We start from the raw sequence: 14,610 nt of genomic DNA, 5'->3' as shown, positions 1-14,610 counted from the left end.
TGTTCAAGACCAGGTTGGATGGGGCCCTGGGCAGCCTGGTCTAGTATTAAATGTGGAAGTTTGTGGCCCTGCATGTGGCAGGGGGTTGGAGAGTCGTGATCCTTGAGGTCCCTTCCAACCCTGGCCATTCTGTGAGTCTGTGATGTAGCAGACAACATGTGGTTTAAGACACTGCTGCCTACTTCTGCCTGGTAGAGGTGGAAACATGGCAGTAGGAAGACAGTCCTAAACCTCGATTCGTTCTGTGAGTGATTGCAAAAGGCCTCTGTCTCTACGCGCTATGATTGCCCACAAACTCTCCAAAAATGTGAACTGACCTTAACAAATACACAGATGAATTTGCAGAGAACCCAGAACAGTGTTATCAGTGGGTACGTCTGAACTTAGCTATTTTCTCAATGAGGAGGGAGTTCAGATGCTCAGAAATATTGAACTGCTCCAGTATCAGTACTCTCCTTAGAAAAGGAAACAGCTCAGTTTGTTCACGCTGAGTTTGTTATACGTATTTGCCACTTACTTGTCTGCTCTTGCAGCAATATTGTGTAACAAAGCCAGCTCCCAGATTTTTGGGTCTTCATGAACTACCATGGCTACCATACCCCTGCAGATGCTCAATTTTAAGTACCACAACACTCCATTATGCAAGCCTTACGTGCATGTTTTTTGACAGATTAGGTCTCAGGCAATTTTTGGCCTCTTTGTCACTTCTTCGCAAGCACTGCAGCCATACTGAGAGCAGTGAGTGGGAGCATCAAATCTTTCAGATGTGAAACACTGAACACAGGCAGTTTCTGGGAGATGTTTCCTTGGGAAAGCCCCCATTCTGCTGTCTGAAGCACACGGAGAAACACCTGAGCAGAAGGAATGACAAAAACACAGCAGCCATCGCCTAGGCTAGAAAACAATGGAATTTTTATTGAACAGAGATGGCTCATTATCACACTCCAGAGAATTCCAACTGCTATTCAGCAATATTTGTCGCCATCTGATAATAACCTATGGGGGTAGCTGTATAAAATAGGAATAAAATACCAAATTGCTATATTCATTAATAAGTTTGCCTTCCAAATACAGAACCATATGTAATTTAAAGTCTGAAAATAGACTACGGTTGTTAGCGTTTAAACCAAACCTTTATGATAACAAATATACAAAAAGGCAGTCAATATATTAAACATTTAATCAACAGCATACATTTCTCAGAGGTAAACATTGAGCAAACAAAGCCACCAATGATGTTCAGAAGGCAGGTAGAAGTTTTAAGGTCAAGCTCCAAATACTGTTGCTTTCCTAAAGCCGTAGTGGAATTACACTTTTATCTAGCCCCTACATTGCAAACTACACAGCATGGACATTTGAAATTATTATAACATTTGCTATCCAACAAGAAATTAGAAGTTTCTTCGGTCCTTATTGTACCTCACTGTATGTATATTAAAGCACCTGCAGAGACAGAGGGCAGTAGGAATTAAGCACTTTGCTTTGCTAGATTGGGGTCTTACTTCTGTTAAAGGTGAGGGCAACAGCATCCTTCTATCGACACAAACTCCAGCACTGACAGAAGAGAAGTACTGGCCTAACAGACAGATTTTATGAATAATCAGCTTTGCAACAGGCATGAAACAGCATGGGATTGCATACTTGCCTATTGACAGTAAGTCTGTGCTGTTTCTACTGCACAGAAAAGTCTCCTTCGGTAGTTGACCTAATGCCTGAGTTTGAAAGCTTGGGATGCGTACATACGCTCAAAAATAATGTGACAAATTTACTATCAATAAAAACATGTTTCAATGCCAACAACTAATAAAAGTTCATATTGCAATACTGCTCACAACATAAATGTACAATTTGCACAAAACATTGCTCTTCAACATGAATATTTTGCAAGCTACTATATATATATAATATGTATAACCTTTTCTTAAAGAATCATATGCTGGAGTGCATGCAAAGAATTTCAAAGCAGTAACACAACAGGAGCAATCACTTGTTTACAGGTTACTGAAACCATTCAATACAGAAACACCGGGATATTAGATAGACAGACAGACAGATAGGTAGATGTATGTACACACTGCTTCTTCGTGGACCTTCCTTTCCGTGTTACACGAGCAGTGTGGGTTCTGTATAAGCCCAGGTCCCTACAAAAGACTGATTCAAACAGGGCTCTGACTGTTCTCTACACCATCTGGAACCATAAATCGCTTCTGCTGGAGATGATGGTGAAGGAAGCACTTGTCCTTTAGCCAGGAGTGGAAGCAAGCAATCTTCTCCATAGCCAACGCCTGTTCCAATCCCAATCCTACGTTCACAAGCAGTGGTGAGCATCTATCCATCCTGTGTTTTGGCTGGTTCCAAGTAGTCTCCTGCAGCCTTTACAGTTGGAAACCCAAGAAGGGAGAACTTGGATCTCCTAAACAGCAGTGCACAGCACTGCCCCTGTTCTAGTCAGGTATGTACAAGGAATGATACGTCTCCTCTGGTTAAAAATTTACATAGAGTATATACAAATAAAGCTATTCTATCAAGGTGCAAGTTTATTATTCTCTGGTGTATTCCAGTGAAGATTTCTTACAAACCTTTATACAAACTCATCAGAAGAGTTTACACAAAGTTGACATTTTGTCACAGCTCACTATGTAGGCTTTGTTCTGCAAGCTTTGGAATGGAAACTCCCCCTACTTTCCCTTGGAGTTCTCCCTGTGCACAAGACCGGATTTGGTAGACTACAGTCACATCTAATATATATTTTTTGTCTTCAATACATTTCAGACGGGATGAATTGGCAACATGTGTTGTTGTTTTTTTTTTCTCTCCAGGAAGTCATCAATCTCTATGAAATGAAGCAGGATGGAAATGAAGAAACTGGACATCACAGGGGTTGCAGTTCATGTGCCCAGTTCAGCTCTCCTTGCTTTAGATGGGACTATTTGTGGCAAGTGAAGCGACCCAGTTTGGCCTTAAGGGTATATTTTTAAGTCCTTGGCACTATTTTACACCAAGCTGATGGCAGGTAATGCCCTCAAAGAAACATTAAAAAAAAAAAAAATCAAATGTAATTTACTGAATGCAAAACAGTAAACATCAGACTGATCCACTAAGCAGATGGATATGGAATGCAAATTGTCTAAAATTAGAATGGTTGATGTTTTCTCAGGCAGGTCTAAATCTGTAAAAATCTTTCCCACCCTACAAAGGCCTCATTCTGCACCATGTAAATATAAGATAAGCCATTGGAAATGCAAAGATTGTGATCAGTGAGCACAAGGAAAGCCTACCCTCTCCCATTTCTGTTCAGCAGAAACCTCAAAATTGTGCAGCTAACGAATGTAACTTAAGTACATGTCTGTGATTCCTGCTGAAGTAGGGCTGTTCTGTGGCAGCAGGATTTGGCCATCAGCCTTTATGGTGTACTAACCACAACTGTGTGGATAACTGGGTGGGAAATTCTATCCACCAGTGCATTAAAAAGCCTTGCAACCTTGCTGTATTCCCACTGACTTCATGAGAGTTGACCAAGTGTGTGTTCAGCACCACTGGAAGTAAGCTTTTCAAAGATCTTTTCCTAACACCATTTTCCTCCATTTTGTAGCTCAGTTTTAACAAGACATTCAAAGCAGAGGTTTTGCACACGTACTCTGAAGCTACAGGGAGCATTTTACACTAGAAGCAAAGATCTGATTAGATTTCCTCTTTTTTCAAAGTAATACAATAATAAAAAAGAGCTTGCTACTTTCATCTGCCTTCCTGCATTTGTACAGCATTAACAAAATGACATTCAGCAATGACAAATGAATCTTAATCTCATTGGAGATTTTAAAAGGATTAGCATCAGACAAAATGGGGTTTAAAAGAACATGAGGTGGACAAAGACACTCCTTCAGAGTCTTTCCAACATTTATGCTGAAGACCATATTACGTGATAGAACATGTAAAGCTTTCTGATCCAGCTGAATGAAGGCATTATACTCGAGGGAAAAACATGTTCATATTGGAATAAAATAAAATTAAAAAATCAAGATAAATAAAATAGCAAAAACAATTTAAACCAACGAGAAAGTTATGGATATGGTGGACAAATCTACCATTTCAAGTTATGGCTGAGCTACTCTGTTTTTATACGTTTCCTCCTGCCTCGTTTCCAAGTGCCCTGTGGTTTCAGTGGAACAGTTTGCTCAGGAGCATTAGTAGTGCCAAGCAGGGGATTTTCAGAATCATCCAGCAGACTTCAGAGACTGACATCTTTGAATGAGCTACAGATGTCTGTCTGTCTTTTTGTGGTGAAATGTTTGGTTCCAGGAACATTTTTCTTAGCTAAACTCTTGGTGTACTGACAAACATCTGCCATCTGACTTCTATCCTCTGACTCTGTGGTGTTTTGGAAGTCAAACATTCCAAGAAGGATACAAAAAGGGGAGGAAAGTTTCACCTGTGCCGTTAGTTGTAGATGACCTCAGGCACGTCTGTGAAGCTACAAGCCAGTGTTCAAGCTGCATTTGTGGGCTGGAGGACAATAGCTTTTTGTTGGCAGTTACTGTTGAGTTGTGTGATCTTTCATTTGTTTCTCAATAAAAAGTGAAGAGAAACCTTCCATAAAACCCCCAGTAATGGATGGAATGGATGGCAGCAAACAAAACTACTCTGCTAAGATTAAAAAGAAAAAAAGCTGCCACAAAACCCAGCAGCACTCATAACAATCGTAACAAATGCAAAACAATCATAACCCTTCCTGGTTTTTATATTACACAAATTAAGAGTCTTCCCAACAGCTGTATATAAAAATAATAATAAATAAATCAAGATTCACTTGACGGTTCTGCACCATTCCAGAAACCGTCTTATTTCTAGCACATCCGTTCCTCTGGCTTTCATCTTTCTCTTCTATCTTTAACATCAAAGACATCTCAGAGACAAGTGGGAGTGGATGTGCAGAGGGATGAAGGAAGCAAAGAGTTGTCACAGGGATGGTACTATTCAGGACTCTTGCACCGGGATTTTCCCACTCAGCTGTTGTTTTCAATGGTAAACATAAAGACACAAAACTAGTCCTCCAGAATTGGACGACAGAGCAGGGACCTCTTCCTCATTTAAGGATCTAATTACAGATATGTATTTGGCTTGGGAAGCATGAGATGCGAGAAGACTTCAAAGGTGACACAGTATGAAAGAGAAATAGAAAACAGACCTAATCCATAGACTAGAAAAAAATCAATGAAAAGGCTTCCAGCAATTTTAATGGGGCAAATTTATCAGACTTTAATGTTTGGTTTGTGAATGAGGTTATAGTAGAATCTTAACTTGTATTTTCCCTAGAACATTCATATATTCTTCATTTAACATGTAAATTACTTTCTGAACCTTGTATCAAATATTTATAAATGCTAAACAAGGTAAAATGTGAAACCCTTTTGGGAAGGTGGAGTGGAGGGAGGTTTAGTTGCACTAATGGATATTGCCATTAATGCTTAGCATCAAGGAAGCCTGACTGCCATTAACAAGAAATCTCATTACAAACATGATTTCACGCCTCATAACGTATCCTGTCGATCTATTTACTGTCCATCTCTCTCTCGAACATACAAACACACGAAGATAACTACGGATGAAAAGTCCAAAATATATTTCATATCCTTAACCTTTTTTTTCCCCACGTAGTCATAACCAAATTAAAATCAAAGCAGCAGAAAATCCACAGCTTGAACAATATAGAACGAATTCCTTTACAGTGCCACAACAAGCAAAGGACAGATGAGTGAACAGTGGGCTAGATTGAAAGCCGGCTGACTGGCAGAGCTGCGAAGGTTATTGTCAGTGGTGCACTATAGCTGGAGGCCTGTAGCTAGCAGTGCTCCCCTGCGGTTGATATGGAGTCCATTCTTGTTCAACTTCATCAGTGACCTGGATGAAGGGATACAGTTCACCCTCAGCAAGTTTGCTGATGAAACAAAGCTGGGAGGAGTGGCTGACACACCAGAAGGCTGTGCTCACAAAAGCCGGCTCCCCAGCTCCCAAAAGAGATCTTCTAGAGAGCCCAGCAAAGGGCCACAGAGATGATGAGGGACCTGGAGCACCTCTGTTATGAGGAAAGGCTAAGAGACACGGGACTGTTCAGCTTTGGATAGGAGAAAGCTGAGAGGGGATATTATCAATGTTTATAAATATCTAATGGAGGGGAGACAAGTGGATAGGGCCAGGCTTGTTTCAGCAGTGCCCAGTGACAGAACAAGGGGAAATGGGCACAAACTGGACCATAGGAAGATCCATACAAGCACGAGCACCTTCTACACTTTGAGGGTGACAGAGCACTGGAATAGGCTGCCTACAGAGGTTGTGGATATCTCCTTCTCTGGAGATATTCAAAACCCACCTAGATGTTTTCTTGTGTAATCTACTGTCTGTAAAGAAACAGCTTTAGCAGAGGGTTGGATTAGATGATCTTCAGAAGTCCTTCCAATCCCTATGATTCTGTCATTCTGTGTGATTCAATGGATAACCATGAATTCACATTTCAAAGAAGGCTGAGAGCTTTACCATGTCACCAAGAGGCTGATCAGTCACTAGTGCAGTAGCCAAAAGCCAAAGGTGATTTCTGAAGCTATTGAACTGACTGTCCCAAACTTGTTTATTGGTAGTTTACCCAGGTTTGATTGGGTGAAGCAAGGTGCCTGATCGGGTGAACACTGACATTAGGGAAGTAGCATGCATTGTGAGGAGACCTTGGGGGCTTCCCACTGCTCCTACCTCCTGCCACCTCAGCCCACAGATGTGCTGTGGGCTCTCCAAAAACCACAAAGCACAGTGAACTGGACTTCTGAAAGTCTCATTTGAAAGCAACTCACACAGAACACCACAAGGCAGTCAATTTGTCCACTGCTGGGAACAGGAAAGGGCAAGGCGGTTTGGCTTAAACCTGCACTTGAACAAGTCCAGATGTTTTGAATCTCAGTAATCCATCCCTGCCAAAATATCAGAGGTGTGAAGGCTGTGACCTTAATTAATTGAAATGACCTCCTAGCAGACTGGCTTTTCTAATATGTCTGTTTTTTTCTTTTTTTCTTTTTTCTTTTTTTTTTTCTTTTTCTTTTTTTTTTTTTTTGTCTGAGCATCTCCCTTTTCTGATGCAGCTTATTTTAAACCATGAATGATTTCTGATTGGGTATTTCAGGGAGTTTTTCTCCCTTTCTTTGTTTGCTTCAGAAAGGCAGTAAGAAAGAAGATTGCTTCTCACTGCGCTAGGCAAAGCCGGGTAATGGAAGTTTTAATGAAAACACAGCAGCAGAGATGATGGGAAGTGGGAAGACCAAAGTTAACCACATACGAAAGAGTTCAGGCAAATTCACTCTTGCAGCTGCAGCGGTGGAGATATTTATAAGGCCAAAAAAAAGCAGTACCAATTGCTAGAGCTCCACAGCCGCATCTGAGCAGTGTGACTGAGCGAACCCTGAGAACTGAAAAGACCAGAGCCAAAGCATTTGGCTGGGAATACTGGGTGAGGGGTGGGAGATGGGGCTGCTTTCCCCTCTCCTCCTGTCCTCTGCTCTCCTCTTTGGCAGCACAGAAATTCTGAGCTGGAAACCAAATGAAGCAGGATGGAGAGAACTCCATACCTTGAAAACTCAAGGCAGAGACCAGGGGTTAGGCATTTAAATTCTGGGATCCCATCCTTTTCCCTTACTAAAGATCTTTTCATTAGTGTGCCATCCAACCCACACAGAAACCTGTGCCTGCTCTAAGCGCACCTACTCACACAGCACCATCACCTCCATGGGACAAGAGGTAAAAAATACATCTATGAGCCCGAAGAAGGAAGAAAAATGCCTCCCAAAGGAAAAAACCCCACCAGAATTGCTGTTCCAGCACATCACGTACAATCAGGTGGATCGATGTAGACAACTAAACAGCACAGCCCGCAAAGCCACAAGATGTTCATAGAAATTAACCTATTGAGCCAATGCAACCCCTCCTGCAAGTTTTTGCCATGTTTCCCAGCTGTTTCAATACCAAGCAACCCTTGCAAAGTACAGAAGCCAATCAAGGCTACATCAACCTGAGAAAAACAAGAGCTGCCACATTTAGAACCTTCTGTGTGAAACAGTGCAAGATAAACCAGGCCATCCATGGCTGATCTATGCAAGAAGTCTCGAACCAAGCTAAAAGCATGACAATTTAAAGGCAACAACAACAAAAATCCAGTCCCCCCATCCAAAGCTTACTTCTCCAGTTTTTAAGCTCACAGAAGACAGCTGACAAATGCTTATTTTCTTCAACACATTTCCAGATTTTTTCCTTCAGCTTTGGGCGCTGTATTTGTAGTGCTTTCAGCAGTGGTCTCACAGCTCATCGCTCTCAGCTCAAGACTCAGATTCACTTTTTGCCCTTGGAGGGCAGTTAGACACTGTAGGTCAGGTGTGAGTCTACTGAAACATGGAAACTGGCTCAGAGCTGGCAGCCCATTTGCACCTACTGAAGACAACAAAACTTGCCTTATAATAAGATGTTAAAGAATAAGCACCATTAGAGATGTTCTCATCGATGGGGTTTCAGATATTATTTGACTGCTGTTTCAAAGCGAACTTTCTGAAAGCTGGTTTATTAAATATTAGGACAAATCCTAAGCAGCCTTTTTTATTATGATTATGTATCTCAACAGATCTGCATCTCTGGGCCAGGGGATGAAAGCAACGTCAGGCACTTCATTTCTGCAAAGCGCTTCCTTCCTCACATGAAAGACACTTTGTCAAACAAACTAACTTCAAGTCTTTGACTTCAGGTAACTGTCGTTCATCAAAAAAAAAGAAATCATCCACTGACTTCAGAGCAGCCCTAGTGAATGTGGGCTCCAGGATGTCACCTTTCTGGAATAGTTTTTAAAAACAGAGCCAGCTCCTGAGAGGCAGCAAATACCTACAGCTGATTTCTAAGAGCTTTGCAGGACCTTTGCTGCTTCTGGGGTCCAGCCCGTGGGCAACAGGATTAGGAACAGCCCTTTTGTTAAGATGGCCGAGTCTTGCCTCAAGCAGGTACGTGTGTGAACTCCAACACCTCTATTTCTTATGAACATTAAAAAACTGAAGCCCTTAAATAGCATCCTGCACACCTGAGTCCCTGTGGGCTTAGCGGCAATCTGCAATAGCAGAACCTTCCCCTGATGTGGGGCAGATCTGGGATGAAGAAGAGGTGCCCATTCTTTCTTCTCACCATACCAACTTACTGCAGTACAAAACAAGGGTTTTTTTTTTCCTTTTAACCTCCACAAGGCAGCACATCACGTCCCCCGAAGCCACCAGCAGACCACACTGCACCCAGAACACATACAAGCACTCGGTACAGAGCTGGAGGCCAGTGGCTATTCAGTACAGGAGGCTCAGTGTCAAAAGCAGCACGTGGACGTTCAGCAGGCAGCTCGCACTGTGCCAACAGCAGGCTGGCTACTAAGCTCCCACACCTCTTTAAGAATGTTTCCTCTGTCTTTTAACAGACGTTTGCACAAATCTACTCGGAAACTGAGTCCAGGCAAGCAAAGCTTTAGCTGGGAAAAAGTCTTTGCCGCTACAAAACTGGCCCTGCTCCAGGATGGAGAGCATCTGGCTGCCAGCTGTGCTAAGAGGACAGCAGGCTTAAGGAACAGAGCAGGGAAAAATTGAGAAAGGAGCAGACAGTGCTGAAATCTGTCCTGAAAAGAATACCAGCCTTTCTCTCTGATGTCCAAAACCTTTGCCCTCATGCATTCCCCATCCTTTTCCCAGCTCTGAAGCTTGCTCTTGGGAAATCGCCCATTCGGGAGAACGCAGCTAGCATCTCTGGGCTTGGGAAGGGGTCCAGTGGGGCTCCAGAGTTACAAATTGGGAAGTCTGGAAGCTGGCAGCACATGAGGCATAGTGGAAATGAGAGGAAGTTCTGGAAGCAAAGGGAGACAGAGGGAAAGATCTGTAGTGAGGCAAGGATAGGATGACTGCAAGCCTCAAAGAATACAGCATGGGGCTTGTATAAAAAAGGCACATGGAAAGAACAAAAGCAGCCCTTCACCCTCTGTAGTCTATGAAATTATTATTAAAAAAAGAAAAGGAAAAAAAAATCACACGTTTTTCTAAGGATTTTGTTGTGTTTTTTTTCCATTTTACCTACAGCAGCTGGAGAAGATTCGAGGCCGTATTTTCCCCTCAAAATTTGGAAATTATAGCAACTTGTGCAAAGACTAAAGAAGCAGAAGGCTGTTTATTTTCTAAAGTGGTGACACCATCTCTCTAAAAATTCCTAATAAAATGCTCTGATGGAAAGAGCCGTACCTGATAGGGATGGTGGTCACAGGCACCCACTGAAACTCACACTGCTTTTTAGATCACATTTGCAATAGAGCCCTTCCCCCAGCCCCAGATTAATGGAATGGGGAATCCATGCATGAAACCACATATCACAAAACCAGGAGATTATGAAACAGGCCGGGAGACGGGATTGGAATTGAAATTGATTTTGATGAACTGGGGAAATTGCCCCAATTAAACCAGAACAAATTTAATAAAGACAAGCTGAAAGTGTTAAAACTTGGGAAGGTGGAGTAAACAAACATGCACCTAAAAAAGGGAGCTCCTGGGACAGCAGCTGTAAGTCACTCAGGAATTGTAATGCAAGGTGGATGAAAATCAGCCACGGGATGTAGAAAATATTCTGGGATATATGCTCTATGTAAAACTCATGAGACAGTTTCTGAGCCTTGCTTGTTGCTGTATAAATCCCCCACAGGAGCAGAATATTCTGGGAAGCTGGGAAGACATGAGGGGAAAGACAGCAAAAATCAGAGGCTTAGAAAATATTACCTGAAAGGACTAAGGAAGACTTGAAGTGAGGGAGGTATGATAATTCCTTTCATACGCAGAATAATTTTGTAAAAAGGCCATGGATCATCTGTTCTTGCTCTTGATTGAGGCTGGAAGAAAAAGCGTTTTGATTTGCAGCAAAGAATTTCTGAACAGTCTGTATCAGAAACCTTTCTGATGATGGGTTTGGTGGAGATGGTGGATCGTGCAACAGCTCTGAATGACAGGTCATTGGGGTCCTTTGCTCCTACTGTGTGCTAAAGATCAGCAAAGCAGATCTGGTGGTGGCAGCGGGTGCCACGCTTTCTGTCAAACCCCAGACTCACAAGAATGCAGAGGAGCACAGGGACACAGCAACACGTGGACCAGCAGTGCTGCACACAGACACTGCAGTGTGAGCCTGGAGATGGGCACTCTGCTGCTACAGGAAAACCTCTTATTTTCCCCTGGAGGACCCAAACATGATGTCCATGAAGTTCATGTATAGGCACCAAAGAACATACTAAGTCCTTCATCTCTGCAATAAAAACCAGTGAATGTTACCACAGATAGTCTCAATTCAACTTATCAGGAGAACAGCTAGCACAGTTATCAGTATTTCCCTCCCACTAAGTCCAAGGCAGGTTCCTAGTCATGCTCAAAAACCATCACCTTCAAGGAGAAGGTATGCACACAGGACTCTATCCCCTTACCAAACACTATGAATATTTGAGAAGGAAACAGAGGCACAACACTTCTGGCTGCCATTATAACATCCAACACCAGACTGCCTATCAAAAGCTAAGGTACACCTATGTGCTTGTTTCCCAGAAAAAGGTACTCTGCCTACGGACGTATGTGTGTGCAACTCTTGATGACTTCATTGGACACTACACATGTACCCAAGGGAAAAAATTTAATATCATGCTTATTGTCTGAAAAACTTTCCTACTTTAAAGCATGAAGCTGCGGGATGAGGTCTGCTCCTGCCTTGCTATCATTAGCACAAGGGATGGCTTTCCTTGGATGAGGAGGCACAGTGAATGACAACAAGCACCCTGCATGTTGTTGCTCCATCAGCCACAGTCATGCTTCTCCACTATCACAACCTTCACAAAAAGCTGTCGTTACCTGAATGTTCTCAACAACATCCTGTGTGAACATTTGCTAGGCAGGAAAACAAAAGGTCTAACTGACTGATATGCCGTGTCTCTAAGACATTAGCATCAGTTCAGACATTTGTGTACTTTCTTGCAGAAACTGTACAGGCATTAAAAGACCAAGCACACGGGACGCTCAACACCTCAAGGCATAAAACAGCTTCCTACCATGTGGATAACTAAAGCTGAATCTGTGTTCTCTGAGCATGCCCAAAACCATCAACAAGGAAGAGCCCCCCACACAGATACTTCCACAGAAGAACAAGAGGCTACCACGCACCATCAAAATAAATTTTCTAGAGTCTATGAGCTGGGCACAGTTTCTGAACAGCATGCTAGAAAATAAATACATTAATGTCACTTTGCCACGGAAAAGGCAATATCTCTGCTTGCATCTTGCTGTGGTCTTCTCTGTGTTTTAAGTCAAAAGATTCGTGAAAAGCATTATTCAAAGACAGAGCATCAGGAATGTTGTGGCACAGAGCAGATCTGTCTTGCTAACAACAGGTTGCAAAACAAATGAAGTTTGGACATTAAATCGCACCCTCCATCCCACCTCACCCAAACCCTGCATTGTAGATAACCTATACATTCTCAGGATACAGTGAGAAATCATTCTATAGTACATATTTAATTATAATTTAAAAAAGTCTAAACTCAGACACAATCTCTGATCAGTAGCAAAGTATCGACACATCACTAGAAGAAAGATCTGTTATTATCCCTTCACTGTAACAAACAGAAATCAGCATCTCGAGAAGGTCTCTGGGGGTATCATATCACAACCAACTGCACTGAGTAAAATAATATGCTGATTTTACAAATGGAGTTTGACAAGAAGTAACATTGCATTTGTCTTGGCAAAACGAAGCACGAACAAAACATTTCACAGGTACAGTCACCATGCAAATGCATGTTGAGTTTGTCATTGCTTTTAACCCCAAATCACAAGAAGCATGCAGTTTTCCTGCCCCCCCCCCAACTACTGTATTAGAGATAGCCTGGGTAATGTACCTCTTTGGTGTAACCATAGCCTGTAGGCAAGATTATACCACTTTAGGAAAGAATACAAGCAAAACTCGATCATATGTGTGTTTACACAATGTACATTTTAACCATTTAAAAAACAAAACATGTTACATAGATTCTCAAACACAACTGTTGAAAATGAAATTTTAAGCTTAAGAAATAGTTTTTAAACTACAAGGCCACCCCATTATTTTTATGAACAATTTAAAAAGTTCCCACCCCTAAAAATCTGCCAGTATGTATATTTCCTCAGTTGTAACAGTCTTACCCACTCTCTTAACACAATCCATCTTTGCTCAACAGCAACAACAGTTCTTACATTTTTTAAGTGTATAATGGACTCCGGGATAGATAATAGTTCTTAAATGAGAAACGATGGAACATTTGCCTTAAATGTGTAATTGGTCAATTCAGGTGTTCCATGGCACCACCGCTCAGGCAGGGGCTGCTGCTGTTCACTGATGTGAGTTCTGGCTTTTGTTGGCATCTAGCTCCACGACTACACTTTTGTGTTCAGAATTTGGGCACAACACCGATGCACTGGACGCTCTGGTAGGCCTGTTGCTCAGATGCATACAGGAGCTATGTTTTCCACATTCCCTCATCCAAATGAGGCGGAAGCCTCAGCGCAGCACCTTTGGCCAACACGGAACTATTTGGATGTGAAGTAGAATCTATTTTGTGTGTATTCATTTAAGCAACTGCAACAGGAGACTTAACTTGCAGGGTCTTTATTAGAGCGTTACCGTCTTCCTCAGCTTTATACAATGGAGCCCTTTGAAGAAGATAAATGGATTGACTGAATCCTTGTGGCCAACGTCCTCTGTAAGTCCTGTAGTACATTCTGACCAGACGTTTCTCCGTTCTTGTCATACAACAGCTGCTTGAAAGCTTCGTTTTCAATGAGGACCATCATATTTTTTAGAAAGTAGCCTTCGCAATAGGAAGATAGTTCTGTGACTCCGAGAAACTACAAGAAGTGAAATTGGAGAAAGATAACCATTCTGATAAAACCTCATCAGCAAGAACAGTGCTAAGATCTGTACATAAACAAACGCACAAGCTGAGCCTTTCACACTGTAAGTTAACACTTACAGATAAGCATGTTGCAGGGGCACAAGTTAATCAAACAGTATTTTATACCAATGATTTTATACCAATGGTTACAAATTCAGTGCTCAGAAGATGAAGCTTTGGTCCCCTAGAAATAGCTATGAGTTTTACCACTGAGTTCACCAGACCCATGATTTCATGCCAGTAGCCACATCCTAAGCCCATAAGTTTAGGAAGAACTACAAGCGACCTTCGAGTTTCGAGAATTCCATCCTTAGCAAGAGTAGGATTCTTGGCTGCAGAAGCCTGTTGTGTAACAGCTTTGGGGGATCTCTGGAGGAGTAATGGAGGCTAAGTGTGAGCAACCCTTGGATGTGTGAGCTCAACTGTGTGAGCAAACCACAATGACCCATACTGGCCATTTGATGGGTGACTCATAGTGGTCATCACCCACTGGTTAGTTCCTGCAGTCACGCAAGCACTACAGCCATGATACATAGGAATTTAAGCTATGTGAGTGTACAGAGCACAGCTCAGCACATCCTCCTGCGCAGGTAAGCTCCTGCTGAGTCTGA

General features: G+C 42.3%; 1 protein-coding gene across 3 annotated transcripts in view; it reads right to left on the bottom strand.

Moving 5' to 3' along the window:
- Positions 1-890: 890 nt before the first annotated feature.
- ABTB3 (ankyrin repeat and BTB domain containing 3) overlaps positions 891-14,610 on the bottom strand; it is a 180,411-nt gene continuing 166,691 nt past the window's right edge. For all 3 annotated transcript variants that reach the window (XM_052669012.1, XM_052669011.1, XM_052669013.1), the window contains one exon: positions 891-13,952. In XM_052669012.1, coding sequence (XP_052524972.1) covers positions 13,743-13,952 — 210 coding nt within the window. In that variant the 3' untranslated portion in view covers positions 891-13,742. The remainder of the gene's footprint in view (positions 13,953-14,610) is intronic.

The sequence above is a fragment of the Tympanuchus pallidicinctus genome, unplaced genomic scaffold (assembly GCF_026119805.1).
Source record: "Tympanuchus pallidicinctus isolate F22 unplaced genomic scaffold, pur_lepc_1.0 scaffold8, whole genome shotgun sequence".
NCBI classification, from domain to species: domain Eukaryota; kingdom Metazoa; phylum Chordata; class Aves; order Galliformes; family Phasianidae; genus Tympanuchus; species Tympanuchus pallidicinctus.
This window is presented reverse-complemented; position numbering and strand designations above follow the sequence as displayed.